The sequence below is a fragment of the Dendrobates tinctorius genome, unplaced genomic scaffold (assembly GCF_039654945.1).
Source record: "Dendrobates tinctorius isolate UK_male_01 unplaced genomic scaffold, ASM3965494v1 ptg000115l, whole genome shotgun sequence".
In the NCBI taxonomy this organism is placed as follows: domain Eukaryota; kingdom Metazoa; phylum Chordata; class Amphibia; order Anura; family Dendrobatidae; genus Dendrobates; species Dendrobates tinctorius.
Genome location: NW_027361783.1, coordinates 13896130 through 13912500, shown reverse-complemented (window position 1 = coordinate 13912500; position 16371 = coordinate 13896130). Strand labels below are relative to the sequence as shown.

Genomic DNA, 16371 nt, shown 5'->3' with positions numbered 1-16371 from the left:
TAGGGCCAATCCACTGGAGGAGACCAACCGCAAGAGGACTTGGTCGCTTGGCATAATGAAGAAAATCAGTCTGAAAACCTTTCGCAAATCTTTTAACTTGAACAAAAGCAAAGAAGAAAATGACTTTGTAATGGTACAGCAGCCTTCAATTACCAATAACTTTGTGAAAGACGACTCTCTATTTGGAAGCTGCTATGGCAAAGACTTGACAGGATGTGAAATCAACAGTGAAGATGAGAAAGGTGGCAAAAATAGGCCTAAAAATGAGAGCCTAATGGGGACATTAAAGAGGCGCCTTTCAGCAAAGCAGAAGCAAAAAGGAAAGGGAAGCACATCCGTTAACTCTGCTGAAGAAGACACATTTTCTTCATCTTCTGCACCTATTACTTTTAAAGACGTGAGATCTCAAAGGCCATTAAGGTCGACATCCCTTCGAACTCACCACTACAGCCCAACGCCATGGCCTTTGCGTCCTACAAATTCTGAAGAGACATGTATAAAGATGGAAGTAAAAGTTAAAGCATTAGTCCATTCCACCAGTCCCAGCCCTGCGCTTAATGGGGTTCGAAAGGACTTTCATGAGCTGCAGACAGATAATGTTTATCAGGAACAAGTTAACGCATTGAAAAGTACAGCATCTCATAATGGAGATCTTCACCTGCATATTAATGAACATGTGCCTGTAGTTATAGGACTTATGCCTCAGGACTATATTCAGTATACTGTGCCTTTAGATGAGGGAATGTATCCTTTGGAAGGACCACGTACTTACTGTTTGGACAGCTCATCACCGATGGAAATTTCTGCTGTACCTTCTCACATAGGAAGTAATGGCTTTCACGAAGAGGAAAGTCAAGTTGCTCCGGATGTAGTAGTGGCTTCGGACATCTTTGTAGACCATACTGTGAATGGTCTGCTGCATAGTACCAATGGAGTTATTTTTCAAAACTCCAGGGTAAGTCACAGTGATGTCCCTCCACTGTCACCTTTGCTACCTCCAGTCCAGAACAGTCAAATCCAAAGGAACTTTGCAGGACTTAATAGCACAGAAGCACACATGGCGGAAAACATGCGGTGCCATTTGAATTTCGACCCAAACACTGCGCCTGGTGTGGGCCGAGTCTATGACTCTGTACAAAGCAGCGGACCTATGGTAGTCACCAGTCTTACTGAGGAGCTTAAAAAACTTGCAAGACAAGGATGGTACTGGGGACCCATCACACGCTGGGAAGCAGAAGAAAAATTGACTAATGTGCCAGATGGCTCCTTTTTGGTTCGTGACAGTTCTGATGACCGTTATCTTTTAAGCCTAAGTTTTCGTTCCCATAGTAAAACGCTTCATACTAGAATCGAACATTCAAATGGTAGGTTTAGCTTTTATGAACAGCCAGATGTGGAAGGACATACCTCCATAGTGGACCTTATAGAGCATTCCATCAGGGACTCGGAGAATGGAGCCTTTTGTTACTCCCGATCTCGAGTTCCAGGATCAGCTACTTATCCAGTTAGATTAACCAATCCAGTGTCCCGGTTTATGCAGGTGCGGTCTTTGCAGTACCTGTGTCGTTTTGTGATACGCCAGTATACCAGAATAGACCTGATTCAGAAACTGCCTTTGCCAAACAAAATGAAGGATTATTTACAGGAAAAGCACTACTGAACTTGTGGGAATTTTGCAGTTTGCACTTTGGATCAAAAAAGAGATTTAAATACAGTTTACAAACTTTCATTGCTATATGAATATTTTGCTGCCATATTTTAGTTTTGAGAAATAAGTGTAATGCATTATTCTTTCTTTCATTTTTTTCTTCATAGTAAAACCATAAAACAACTGATGTGTGAAATCACCATCTTTTCTCATCTTCCAAAATCACAATGTGAAATATTCGATTTTCCTATTTTTTTCATGTTCTTAGCTGCTATCCACTGTGACTATTATGCATTGAAAGCACACCTTTCATGTGTCTTTACCACCGCTGACATTAAATTGAACCTGTAGATTTGCGCTTTTGTTACCTGTTTGTTTTTAATGTAAGAACCTGCATACTTATATATTTCTATATACACATCTCGAGCTTAAAGTGGTTGAACTCTCTTAAAAAAGTAATTTTCATCCACTGGATGGAGATATATATACTTTTAACAATGAAGGAAGAAATTAAAAAAAAAAAAGTTCTCCAGCAATGAAAAAATAGTCCCAATGAGGGGATAAAAACATTTTATTTAAGCCATGTAAAATTGTAAGCGACCATTATTGCTAACTGTACAGATGATGCACATATGACAGGCTGTGGAGTCGGTAAGCCAAACCCCTGGCCCCGACTCCTCAATTTCCATGACACTAACGCCGACTCCCTCATACCAGGGCTGTGGCATCGGTAAGCCAAACCTCCGTCTCCAACTCCTCAATTTCCATGACACCGACTCCACCAAAATGGGCTGTGACTTCACAGCCCTGCTGAGGAACCTATGCGTTTTAGCGATAAGCCTTACTCATGGTATATGAAGGCTTATTGTTGAAATGCGTAGGATTTTCATTTGTGCATCATCTGTACAGTTACCCATATTGGTTGCTTACAATTTTAAATGGTTTAAATAAAAGTTGTGATTGGGACAATTTTTTCATCGCTGGAGAACTTTTTTTTTTTCATTATTTCCTTCATCGACTGAGTCTGCGACTGGGACTGCTCCACGAGGATGATACTCATGAACAAGGTGCAAGGCATTTCGATAAGCTGACTTTGCTTATTTCCCCTTTCCATTTTTTAATTTAAAAACCTCCCGTTATTCCTTTTATGCTGTTTATCTCTGATCTTTACCTCCTGATCCCCTCTTGACACACCACAAATGCTTGAGAAATGCATGGTTGGGATGACCTGTGTTCATTGATTGAAAGCTCTAGTGCTCTGCTATTGTGTTGTGTCAGGACCAGGTAATAGAGACCAGCGGGAGCTGGGTAGACATCAGATCTAGGACTGTGGTGAATCTGAAAGCTAGGGCCTTTAAAAACTAAGACGGGTCTATTGAAAATGGTCTCAGTTTACACTACCTAAAAATTGGACTTAAAATTGTGCCACATTTATCACTTTGACTTAGTGTTAGCTTAAGTTTACACAACCTATTATTTTGCTTATTTTGTGCCGAAATTTTTTTTAACATCCCAGAGTAGGCAATTAAGCCACCCCCTTTCCCCATAAATCTTGTGCCCAAGACTTTTTGGGTGGCGCATTTAGCATAGTGAATCTCCCATTTTTCCTGAGAGAACTGGTCAATATATACATGCTGCTCAACCATGAGCACTATAAATTAGATACTGGCTGTTTACTTGCTGCAGGGTATAATCTACTCTGAAACATTGCAGGATTTGAATAAACATACTTTGAAAACCTAGCTGGGAATATAGGCCCGATTCATTATTGCAGTTGCGTGTTTTTTTTTTTTTTTTTTTGCCTAACTTTAAGGGTAATTTCACACAGGGCGTTTTTGTGCCGTTTTTTTCTGCAGCAAAACCTGATTTCTTGGCAGGAAAGAAGCTGCGTCAGAAACTCAGGTTTAGGTGCGTTTTTTTGGTGCATTTTTTTCATGCATTTTTGTGTCTTTGTACATGGTAATAAAGTTGAGTTTAGTTAATATATAACACAAATAAAAAATTATTACCTCCATGATTAGTTGGGAAACAATAGTGTTCATCCTCCTATACCAAGACATGGCTAACACCTCACTACTACCAGACACTACCTCACAAGAGGTCACTATCAGGTCACCTCACAATAGCTCTTAACACCTCACTACTACCAGACACTACCTCACAAGAGGGCACTTTCAGGTCACCTCACTACCTCACAATAGCTCTTAACACCTCACTACTACCAGACACTACCTCACAAGAGGTCACTATCAGGTCACCTCACTACCTCACAATAGCTCTTAACACCTCACTACTACCAGACACTACCTCACAAGAGGTCACTATCAGGTCACCTCACTACCTCACAATAGCTCTTAACACCTCACTACTACCAGACACTACCTCACAAGAGGTCACTATCAGGTCACCTCACTACCTCACAATAGCTCTTAACACCTCACTACTACCAGACACTACCTCACAAGAGGTCACTATCAGGTCACCTCACTACCTCACAATAGCTCTTAACACCTCACTACTACCAGACACTACCTCACAAGAGGTCACTATCAGGTCACCTCACTACCTCACAATAGCTCTTAACACCTCACTACTACCAGACACTACCTCACAAGAGGTCACTATCAGGTCACCTCACTACCTCACAATAGCTCTTAACACCTTACTACTACCTCACAATAGCTCACTATCAGGACACCTCACTACTACATGACACTACCTCACAATAGCTCACTGTCACACTATGGACACCTCACTAACAACACCCCAAAGCTCTTGGCTGTAAGGCCACTTCCTGCTGGCCATTACTTTTCTGCACAAAAAAGCAGCAAGTAATGATACCTGAGTTTTTGCAGTGTTTTTTTCCAACACTGATTCAAGCCAATGGGTGAAAAACGCTGGAAGAAGTGACATGTTCTATGTCCAAAAAACGTAGCAAAGCACAAAATCCTGATCACACAAAAAAAACAATGTGTGTGCGTGAGATTTCTGAAATCTCATAGGCGTGGCTGGTAATGGAAAAAGCAGCTGAAAATTAGCATTAAAAAACCAGAAGAAAAAACGCAGCAAAAAAGTTCTGTGTGAACTTACCCTCAGTGTTTTCGCCTGTTTTAATTTATGCCTTTCTTAAAGTCTACTTTAGTGGTTTGTCTCTGTTTTGTTTTTTTAAGTTTACATTTGTGGGTGAAGTTTAGGTTTTCTGGATGTGTTTGCCAGATTTCCCTTGCGACTTTTTAAAATTTTATGTACGCCAGGTACTTTGGCTCAATTTTGCAAAATGTAAAATTACACTGTGTGGATAAGCAATATTTTACAGATCCTTTTTATCATTCCCTTTTTTTTTTTTTTTTTGTTCTATACCAGCGAATGGTACCCAAGAACATGTAATACGCTATAAATGAGCAAAATTTGTAAAAAAAAGTTTCAGCTACTTTTTTTTTTTTTTTTTTTTTTTGAGGTTTAGATTCCACCAATTTATACCCAAGAAGACATAATACCCTATGGATGAGCACTATTTTATCAATAAATTTGTGAACAAGTTTTTTGAAGGTTATATAACAACAAAATGTATCCCAGAAGACCGAATAGTGTATGGGTAAGAAATCTAACTCGGCAAGAACCTTTGGAGTGTGTATACATCATTAAAATGTACCCCAGAACATGGAATAGTGTCTTAGAAATGTAGCCTAGTTAATTTTTTTTAACACTTTATTCGAGTATTTTATATGACAAAATTTTACCCCAGACCACAAAGTAGTTTAGGGGTAAGAAATGTTACCAAGCCAAATTTTTAAACGCTTTTTTTGGACTGTTATATACCAGCAAAATGTGACAGAAAGCATGTAGTAATCTCTGGATTAGTAATTATTCCAGAAATATTTTTCAACGCTTTTTGTGAGTTTTACATACCACTGTAATGCAATAAGAAGTGTTTAACTGTATGGGTGAGTCATTGAATCCATAATAGAACTTAGAACAAAAATCTTTTGAAAGTGTAGTAGATGTACTTATAACATCCTAAAGGCTTTGTTGATTGTGCAAACAAAATTTACAAAACCATTTTTTAGGGACCAACTCACATTTCAAATGATTTTACGGAGTCTACATAACAGAAAATACCCCAAGTGGCACCATTCTAAAAATTGCACCTCTCAATGTGCTCAAATCCTCCCTTCAGGTGTTTCACAGGAATTTTTGTAATGTGGAAAAAAAAGACCATTTAACTTTTTTTATTTTCAGAAGGGCAGCAGAAAAAAAATGGACCCCAAAATTTGATTTGCAATTTCTCCAGAGTACACTAATACCTCATATGTGGGAGAAAACTACTGTTTGGGTGCACGGCAGGGCTCGGAAGAGGAGTATCATTTGACTTTTGAATGTAAAATTTGCTTGAATCATTAGCGGACACCATGTCCCGTTGAGAGAGCCCCTGATGTTCCTAAACATTGTAAATCCCCCACAAGTGACCCCAATTTGAAAATGACCCCCTCAAGGAATGTATTTAGATGTGTGGTGAGCACCTTGTGCCCCCTAGGTGCGTCACAGAAGTTCATTGCATCGAGCCATGAAAATAAAAATCACTTTTTACCCACAAGTTTTTTTTATCCCCAAATTTTGCATTTTTATAAGGGTAAGGAGCAGTTGCACCATACAATTTGTAGTGCAATTTCGCCTGAGTATGCCGATACCCCCATATGCTGGGGAATACTGCTTTTAGATGCACACTGCAAAGCTCAGAAGGGAAGAGATGCCATATTGAAGTTCAGATTTTGCTGGAATGGTTTTAGGATGCATTGGCAGAGCCCCTTAGATGCCAGAACAACAGGAACCCCTCCCATATGTGAACTTATTTTACAAATTACACTCAATAAATTCATCTATGGGTGCAGTGATCATATTGACACCAGAGGCACTGAACGGAATTTTATACCATTGAGCGGTGAACGAATAAATTACATTTTTACCATTAAAAAGTTTTATCCCCAAGTTTTTAACTTTTTTAAGGGCTAATAGGAATTTTTTTTTACAATAAATTGAGGTCTATTTTTTCCTGAGTGTGCCAAAATCTACTTCAGGCACAGTGCAAAGCTCAGAAAGGAAAGTGCGCCATACTAAAGTGCAGGTTTTACTGTTATGGTTTGCGGGTGTGATGATCCGCTAGGAGAGCCCCTGATTTACCAGAACAGCAGATCCCCCTTCCATTAGTGACCACATTTTACAAACTACACCTCTCAACGAATTCATCTAGGGGTGCAGTAATCATATTGACACCACTACACCATGGGCGTGTCACAGAATTTTTATGCCAGTGAAGAAAAAATAACTACATTTTTTACCACCAAAATTTTTGATTTAGCTCAAGATTTTACTTTTTCATACAAGAAGTGGGGAAAAATGACACCACAATTTGTCCCACAATGTCAACTGAACGTGGCAATACCCCATATGTGGCTGTACAGTACTACTTAGTCATACAGAGAGAGTCGGGAGGAACCGAGTGCTATTTGCCTCCTGGAGCGCAGATTTTCCTATAACAGTTTGCAAACTCCATATACAGAGCCCCTAATAGCTAGAAGAGCAGAGTACCCCTCAAGTGACCCTATTTTAGAAATTGTACCCCTTTGGGAATTTATCTACAGGTGTAGTGACTATTTTAACTCCATGGGTGTTTTCGTTGCAGTCACCAGTACGTTATGCCCAGTTCATGCTTCTGGAGACATGCACCCGTAAGTTAGACGGGCTCTCATCGCTTCAGAAATGCCAAACGTGAACACTATATGTGGTTTAGGTACGCTGTGGGACAGGTGACAGACCTGAGAAGGGGCATGCTTTTTTTGTGGATTGAGTTGAAATATTTATTGGGAACATTTTACGTAACGTTTTGACTCACATTTATCTAGCGCTCTACACTGAACATTTCCCTCTAAATCTCTGAGTGATGTGATTCAGATGAAACACCTGAGGGATCCATTTATTATAATGAGGCAGCATAATTACTGTGGACTCCGTCTGGCCTCTGTTCAGCGGTGTCCTTTTCAGAACTTCACAAAACTGTGGCCGACGGCACTTTTATGCAATCCTAAAAAGACGGACACCACCAGATCACAGGTCCTATGACGTTCATAGTACTTCTCCATCTGATTTATTATAGGGACTCTTCTGCCGTGGGTTCCGTCTGAATCATGTATTTGAGATTTTCATAGAAACTTCTATGTAAGCGCTTATCGCAGAGTGCAGGATAAATGTGAGCCATGCCTTACTGCAAACTTTGGGAGGTATAATGAAAAAATCAACAACGGTGAAGGAGTGGTTTTCTTTATTTTTACGTTTTTCCTCATGCGGTATACAGTAAATGATTAGGCAACTTTGTTCTTCCGGTCGGTGTGATTACAGTTATACAATATTTATATTGGGTTTTTATGTTTTGCTGCTTTCACACACTAAACACTTTTTGTTGCAAAAAAATAGTATTTGCATCACCATATGTTGAGAGACATATTTTGGACCAGAGTCATGTCAGGGCTTGATTTTGCGGGACGGGTTGACAGTTTTATTGGTACCATTTTCAGACACATGTCACTTTTTAAGTTTTTTATTCAGATTTTGGGGAGGCGGAATGAATAAAAAACAGCAATTCATGAATTTTTTTAGGGATTTTTTTTTGTCGTTCCACATGTGGTAAAATTGATAAGTCAGTTTTATTCTTCATGTCGGTACGATTACAGCGATACCACAGTTATATCGTTGTTATATGGTTTGGCGCTTTTACACAATAAAAACTAATTTAAAGAAAAAAATTTATTTTTGCTTCGCTTTATTCTGAGAGCTATAACTTTTTTATCTTTCTGCTGATGGAGCTGTATGGTGGCTAGTTTTTTGCGGGAGAAGATGATGTTTTCAGCAGTACCATATTTATTTATATTCGTCTTTTTGATCGTGTTTTATTCCGCTTTTTGTTCAGCGATATGATAAAGCATTGTTTTTTGCCTTGTTTTATTTTTTTTTTTATGGTGTTCACTAGTGGAACAATTTCATTGGTCATGTCAATCCAGACACGACAATACCAAATGTGTACTTTTATTGTTTATACTTTTTTCATATAAATATTTATTTATGGGTACAATACATTTCTGTTTTTTTAAATATTTTTTTACAATTATTTAAACTTTTTATACTTTTTTTTATTACTTTACATTGTCCCACTATGGGGCTATCATTTTTTGCAGACTGATCGCTTGTATAGCATGGTTATGCAGCAGCATTCCTATGCTATGCAATCTGTCAGCACTGCACTGACAAAGTTGCTGATCATGCTCAGGCATTTATTTTGATCTATGTTAGTGTATTGGGCTTATGTTTTTTCTTGTTTTTTTTTTTTTTTTTCTTAGGGTGGGGCTACAAGCAATGGTTTTGGCTTTTTTTTTAAATGTCTTAGATAATTTTATTTCTTCTCTTTTTCTTTCTCCTTTTGTGCTCGCCATAAGGTCACTTTTTGGGGCATTTCAACATTTAAATCCCTTATATTGAACTCAAGTTAAAGGACAAATTGAGTATTTTGCCTCCACTGCTGCTTGTTCCTGATAACACCCTGTAATCCTGTAGGACAGGAGGAGATAATGTTTCTGAACTGTCCACACTGCACTTGCATGTATATACATTGATAGGAAGGTAGAACCTGTAATAAACTATTTTCTCCATGCAGAACACAGAGAAAAACAAAAAACGTGAAAAAATACTATACTGTAAAAAAAATTTTTTTCAATAATAAAAAGCAAGTGCTAGTAAAAAGATGATAGAAAAACGGTATTTAGTTGATACATTTTTTGCGAAAAACGTATGCCAAGCCGCTCTACCAACGCCAAAGTATACCCATCAGAGCAGTCCTATCCAATGTATTTAAAGCCTGACCACGTGAACAGTGCCTATATGAGCAGGGTTCAGAGAGGTAATGTCTGATGTGGACATGCTATGTGAGATGGCTTTATATGTGCATGGCCCATATGAGAGGGGTGGAGTCCTCCCAAAAACTTGCAGAAGCAAGAACCCAATAGAATACAAACGCACTTGCTGTTTATTGTTGAAAAAATTTTCTCTTTCCCCCATGATGGCACCACGGAGAGAGAGGGATCTGCCCTCAGGGACAAGAAACCTACAGATGAAAAAGGCGGTACCTCTCTCCCCCATCAGTTGGTTCCCTGTCCCTGATGGGGAACCTACAGCACGTACCTGCAGTCGACGCGGGATTCCGGGGACCGATCCAGTCCGGTAATAGGCAGCGGGGCTCCCTGCCTCGGCTAGATCGAGGCCTTGGATGGGCTTCCCCCGAAGCACCACCACCAGGGTCGGCGGGCCTTGAGGGTGAGTGGGGAGAGGCAGTGAAGAGCAGAAGTCTGCCGATCCCAAAAAAGAACAAAAAAAAGGGATGCTTCCTGCAGTATAGTGACGGCGGTCACTATGGGAGAGCCCTGCCGAGCGCCGGACGAGGCATCCTGTGGAGGTGGCGGCGGTCATGGAGCCACAAGTCAGAGCCTACCAGACCTCGGGGTGGCGGCGGCCATCGGGAGCCGCGAGGCGCACAGGTCTCTGAGGAGCGGGGGCGGCGGTGGCCACCGGAGCCGCGTGCAACAGGGCACGCCGAGAGGAGGGCGCCGGTAGGGTGGGCGCGTGCGATCACAGCTCCCTTGAAGAAGGGAGGCGCGGGGCACCGCTGGGTAATCTCGCGGTGCGGGACTTCCGGCGAGGCGCAGGGATCCCCAGGAAGAGGGCGGCGGCAAATTCAAAAAGAAAAAAATTAGATCAGGTTCAAAGCCCGGCTGAAGGAAAAAGAAGCCGTCACCATGAGTGGGAAACCGCAGAGGGAGAAGGAAACACGGCGGCGGTGCCCAAAGCAGGAACCACAGCAAACGCAGGAACAGTGCCAGCACTTACAGCGCCAGCGCGACTTCCCAGCAGCGCAGCAGCAGTGGTCATACGGGATTGTGGCGCAGCCAAAGCTCCACCATGGCGGCACAGCCAGAAGTGGATTCAACAGTGGAGATAATCCCTACGCCCGAGACGGTATCGCTCGTTCCACAGGAGGGTGAATGATCTCCGTGAATGCCCGCTTGTTAATGTGCGATTATTAATTTTTTTCAGGGGCGTAAATGCACGACCAAATCTAAACACATGGTATATGCTATATGCACGGAGGAGTTACCCCCTACGTGGGAGAAAAAACTCTATGCGGCTTGCATAGAGCAGACAATACAGGAAAAATCCCCGAGGTTTGCTTTAGACCTCAAAACACTAATAAAAACCCAGGTCGAAGACTCCCTTAAGGGCGCCAGAACCTCAAAGAAAAAACGCAGGTCCAGGCATAGATCCCCAGAGTCCAGCGTTAGTGAGTCAGGAAGTGAACTATCCGACTCAAGTAATTCATCATCCTCCCAGTACTCGTCATCATCCTCAGAAGGGGGACGCAGATGCTTTCCCATGGAGGAGACGGACGCCTTGGTAAAAGCTGTGAGGACAACCATGGGGCTAGTAGACGAACGCCCTTAGAAAACGGCCCAAGATCTAATGTTCGGAGGGCTAGAGCAAAAAAAAACGGAGGGCTTTCCCGATCAATGAGAAAATCCACTCCCTAATCAAACGAGAGTGGAAAAAAAACGACAAAAAAGTCCTCCTAACACCAAAGAGGAAATACCCCTTTAACGATCCGGCCTGCTCCTTATGGAGCAAAGCACCTAATTAGATGTAGCGGTCGCAAAAGCTTCTTAAAAATTTGCCCTGCCCTTCGAAGACATGGGTTACCCTGAAGGTCCCAATGGATAAAAAAGCAGAAACTTTAAAAAAAAATGCTTGGGAGGCAGCAGGAGGGGAGCTAAAGCCAGCCATAGGAGCCACGTGCACGGCACGCGCCCTAATGGTCTGGCTGGACCACTTAGATTCTCAGATAAAGGGAAAAGTCCCAAGAGAAACAATACAGAGATCAGTTTCTGTAATGAAGGGAGCAGCAGCTTTCCTGGCGGATGCGTCGGTAGAGTCAACCAGGCTGGCAGCCAGGACAACGGCCTTCTCGAATGCCGCAAGATGTTCCTTATGGCTGAAATGCTGGCTGGGAGATTTGCAAACAAAAACCAAATTGTGCGCAATCCCGTGCGAGGGGGAATTCTTATTTGGCCCAACGCTAGACGACATCTTGGACAAGGCAGGGGACGAGAAAAAAATCCTTTCCCAGGTTCCCCAGCCAGTCATACAAACGGCCTTTTCGGAACAGAAGGTTTATGCGACGGAAGCCCCCAAAAGGGAACAAAGAAGGATGTGAGGATGGAAGGATCAAAAATAAAGGCTTTATGTTTAACAAACCCCCCCCGACAATAAGAAGCCACAATGAAGGTACTCCCCGGGTCGGGGGAAGATTATCCTACTTTCTCCAGGCCTGGGAAAAAATATCGGCGAGTTCATGGATACTATACATAATAAAGGAAGGTCTGAGGCTAAAATTCATTACCCTCCCAAACAACTCTTTCATGATAACGCCCCAAAGGACATCACACGAGCAGCTGGCTCTGCAACAAGAAATAACGAATCTAAGAGAGAAAAATGTGTTACAAGAAGTCCCATACCAAGACAGGGGCAAAGGCTTTTACTCCCCTCTCTTCCTTCGCAGGAAGCCAGATGGATCGTACAGGGCGATCATAAATCTTAAAAGGCTGAACAAGTTCCTGGAAATTCAGCACTTCAAAATGGAGACAATAGAATCTTGTATAAAAATGCTTCCCCCATCTTGCTTCATGGCTGTATTAGACTTGCACATATTACCATGTGCCTATTCACAGAGACCACAGGAAATACCTCAGGGAGGCGGGGACAATCCAGGGGGAGATAAAACATTATCAGTTCAGAGCCCTCCACTTCGGGCTAGTCATTGCTCCAAGAGTATTTACAAAGGTAATGTCAGAGGTAATGGCCCACATAAGAGAGCAAAACATCCTGATAGTCCCATACCTGGACGATCTCTTAATAATACGTGTCAACTTTCACCACTGCAAACAACAATTGGACATGGTCATGAGGTCTCTACTGAGTCTAGGATGGATGCTGAATTTTCCCCATGCCCTGACTCGTACCAAGTCAGGTGCAGGAATTCATGGGGATAATACTGGTCTCGATCGAACAGAAATGTTATCTTCCGTAGACGAAGGTTCAAAAAATTACACAGATGGTGTCACAAATGATAGCTTCCCCAACCACTACCCTGAGAAAAGCAATGTCACTATTGAGGTCAATGACAGCCTGCATGCCAGCAGTTCAGTGGGCACAGTGCCATACTCGACTTACAGTGGGAAATATTAGGCGCAGACGTTTCCCTACACAGGTATTTTGACATGCAATTAGACATCTCACCAGAGACAATACATTCCTTAACGTGGTGGACAGATCCAGCCAACCTAACCAAGGGGGTTCCTTGGGCGTTGCCTGCGACAAAGATCCTAACTACGGATGCAAGCCCCTGGGGGTGGGGTGCACATCTAGGCAACCAGGTGGCGCAAGGGCCCTGGACCCAGGGAAGAGAGTCCGCTTCCTCAAATATGAAGGAGCTGCTGGCAGTAAAACTAGCTCTCATTCATTTTCAAGATTCACTTCGCTCCCATCACACAAGGGTCTTCTCAGACAACCAGGTAGTGGTAGCATATCTAAACCACCAGGGGGCACCAGATCTCGAGCACTGATGGAGGTAACAAAGTCCATCTTCCACCTGGCAGAACACAATCTAGAATCCCTGACAGCCCTTCACATAAAAGGTTCAGAAAATCGAACGGCGGCCTTCTTAAGCAGGAAACGTCTAAAACGGGGAGTGGGAACTAAGCCAGTCAGTCTTCAACCAAGTTGTAAAACTCCAGAAATAGACTTATTTGCGAACAGTCAGAACCGGAAGTTGGAAACCTTCTGCTCAATCGATCCCCGGGGGGCCCAGTAGCTCTAGACGCTTTCACGATACCCTAGGATTATCATCTGGCCTACTCTTTCCCTCCAATATCTCTCATCCCCTTAGTACTGAGGAAAATACAGGGGGGACAAGGCGACGGTAGTGGTAATAGCGCCTTTTTGGCCAAGGAGAATATGATTCCCCTGGCTGAGAAAAATGTCCGTAACAGATCCGTGGGTTCTACCAGAAAGTCCAGACCTGCTATCCCAGGGACCAGTGTATCACCCTCACATAAATAACTTACATGACAGCTTGGCTTTTGAGAGGGAACTCCTAAGCCAGAGGGGCTTCTCGTCAAACTTAATATCCATGCTACTACAAAGCAGAAAGCCAGTAAACACTAAAGCGTATGGCAAAGTGTGGAAAAAATTCATGTCAGTGTCAGGCTCGGACCCAACGGGAGAAATCCCAATAGACAAGATTCTGGAATTCCTACAGAGGGGGTTGGAAAAGGGGATAGCTACCAGCACCTTAAAAGTACAGGTGGCGGTCTTGGGAGCTTTGTATAACCATGACCAAGCCAAAAATAGATGGGTTATGAGATTCATTAGAGCCTCAAGTAGATCCAGGCCAATCCCCCTACGCACCCCCCCCCCCCCCCCCCGGGATCTAAACCTAGTGCAAAACGCACTAACCAAATCTCCCTTCGAACCCCTAGTGGAGGTTCCCTTAAAAATATTGTCCCTTAAGACCTCCCTCCTCGTAGCCTTAAGTTCTGCCCTCCACATTGGTGATATGCAAGCTTTGTCTGCCCACTCTCCCTTCACGCAAGTACTGGATGATAGGGTAATTCTTAGAACCGACCCAGCATATCTCCCCAAGGTATCATCACAGTTTCATAGGACTCAGGAAATCTCCCTACCCTCCTTCTGTCCCAAACCCAAGAACAAGACAGAAGAGGTATTACACACGTTAGATGTAAAAAGGTGCCTGGTCCAATACTTGACAACCACGAGGGAGTTTAGGAAGGATAGGGCTCTGTTTGTCTGTTTTCAGGGTCCTCAGAAGGGTCAAAAAGCATCGAAGGCCACGCTGGCAAGATGGATAAGAGAGGCCATCACCCTATCCTACTCCTCCTGCGGGGCAGCCATCCCGGAGGACGTAAGGGCCCATTCAACCAGGGCAGTGGCGTCATCCTGGGCGGAGAAAGCCGGCGCTTCAATAGACCAGATATGTAGAGCTGCCACTTGGTCTTCTCCCTCTACATTTTTCAAACATTACCATCAAATTTGACCTCCTCTTCAGATCTCACCTTTGGGAAAAGGGTTCTGGAGGCGGTGGTCCCTCCCTAGATCTACAATCTTTGTAATTCTCTCCGTGGTGCCGTCATGGGGGAAAGAGAAAATCCATAGTTACTTACCGATAATGGTACTTCTCTGATCCCATGACGGCACCCGTACATCCCCTCCCTTTCACACACACAGGTGTGCACATTAGAGTGAGTAAAGGGGGTTTTACACTAAGCGATATCGCTAGCAATATCGCTAAAACGTCACTGGTTTTGTGACGTTATAGCGATATTGCTAGCGATATCGCTATGTGTGATACTTACCAGCGACCAGCTCCCCCCCCGCTGTCCATCGCTGATCGCGCGAGAATGTCCGGCTCCATTTCTCGTCGGGCGCTTCCTGCTGAGACTTCCTGCTGTGACGTCCAGCGACGCGTGGAGGCGGGCGGGAGGACGCAGGATCGCTGTGTGTGAATGGTAAGTATCGTGCGCTGCGTCGCTGCTGCATCGCTGTGAGGTCTTTCTGTATGAAAGCTCACTAGCGATCATTTAGCGATGCACCAGCGATCCTGACCGGGTGGGATCGCTGGTCGGATCGCTGGTGCATCGCTAAATGTAAAAGGGCCTTTAGTTAGCTTTAGTACTTAGCCACACGGTGCCTCTATTAAGCTTAAGTTGATTAATTTTGGATTTTTATAACCATTTGAGTTGCAGCAGAAAGTTCTGTTTAATTCTCTGTAAATTAACTGATGGTGGAGAGAGGTACCGCCCTTTTCATCTGTAGATTTCCTGTCCCGGAGGGCGGATCCTTCTCTCGCTGTGGTACCGTCATGGGATCAGAGAAATACCGTTATGGGTTAAGTAACTACGATTTTTTTTACAGCAGAGTATTTTTTCACATTTGTTGTATTGTGTTTCTCTGGGTTCCAGTCTCTTGGTGGTGTGAACACTGTCTTACTGACTTGTTCACTGTATGTGCATGGCCCATGCGTTTGTTTTCTCCATGCAGTCTGACAGCAGGTTCCCTGTTCATGCAGCTGCTCGATTTCCTCGATGCACCTGCCTCTCTGAGGACGATCTGAAATCCTTAGTTATATGCTGACCAGACAAACAAAACGTTTGGATTATTAGTAAATTGTTAATATAATTTATGAATAAAAATCGCGGAGTAGTAGGAAACGTGTAATTTAAACCCTTATTCCGCGAGGGTAGTTTGCACTATAATGACATGGCCAATTTTTACAATTCTGACCATTTTCTCTTTAAGAGGTAATAACTCTGGAACGCTTCCATGGATCCCGGTGCTTGAGACTGTTTGTTTTTTCGTGACATATTGTACTTCATGATAGTGGTAAAATTTCTTTGATATGACTTGCGTTTATTTGTAAAAAAAAATAAATAAATAAATAAATAAATAAATAAATGGAAATTTGGTGAAAATTTTTGCAATTTTCTAACTTTGAATTTTCATGCTCTTAAATCACAGATATATGTCACAAAATGCTTAAGTAACACTTCCTACTT

At 42.8% G+C, this 16371-nt stretch overlaps 1 protein-coding gene across 1 annotated transcript in view; it reads left to right on the top strand.

The window, feature by feature from the left end:
* SOCS6 (suppressor of cytokine signaling 6) overlaps window positions 1-2005 on the top strand; it is a 32294-nt gene extending 30289 nt beyond the window's left edge. The window contains exon 2 of the mRNA XM_073590012.1: window positions 1-2005. This exon is cut by the window's left edge and continues 66 nt beyond it. Coding sequence (XP_073446113.1) covers window positions 56-1660 — 1605 coding nt within the window. The 5' untranslated portion in view covers window positions 1-55 and the 3' untranslated portion in view covers window positions 1661-2005.
* Window positions 2006-16371: the final 14366 nt, after the last annotated feature.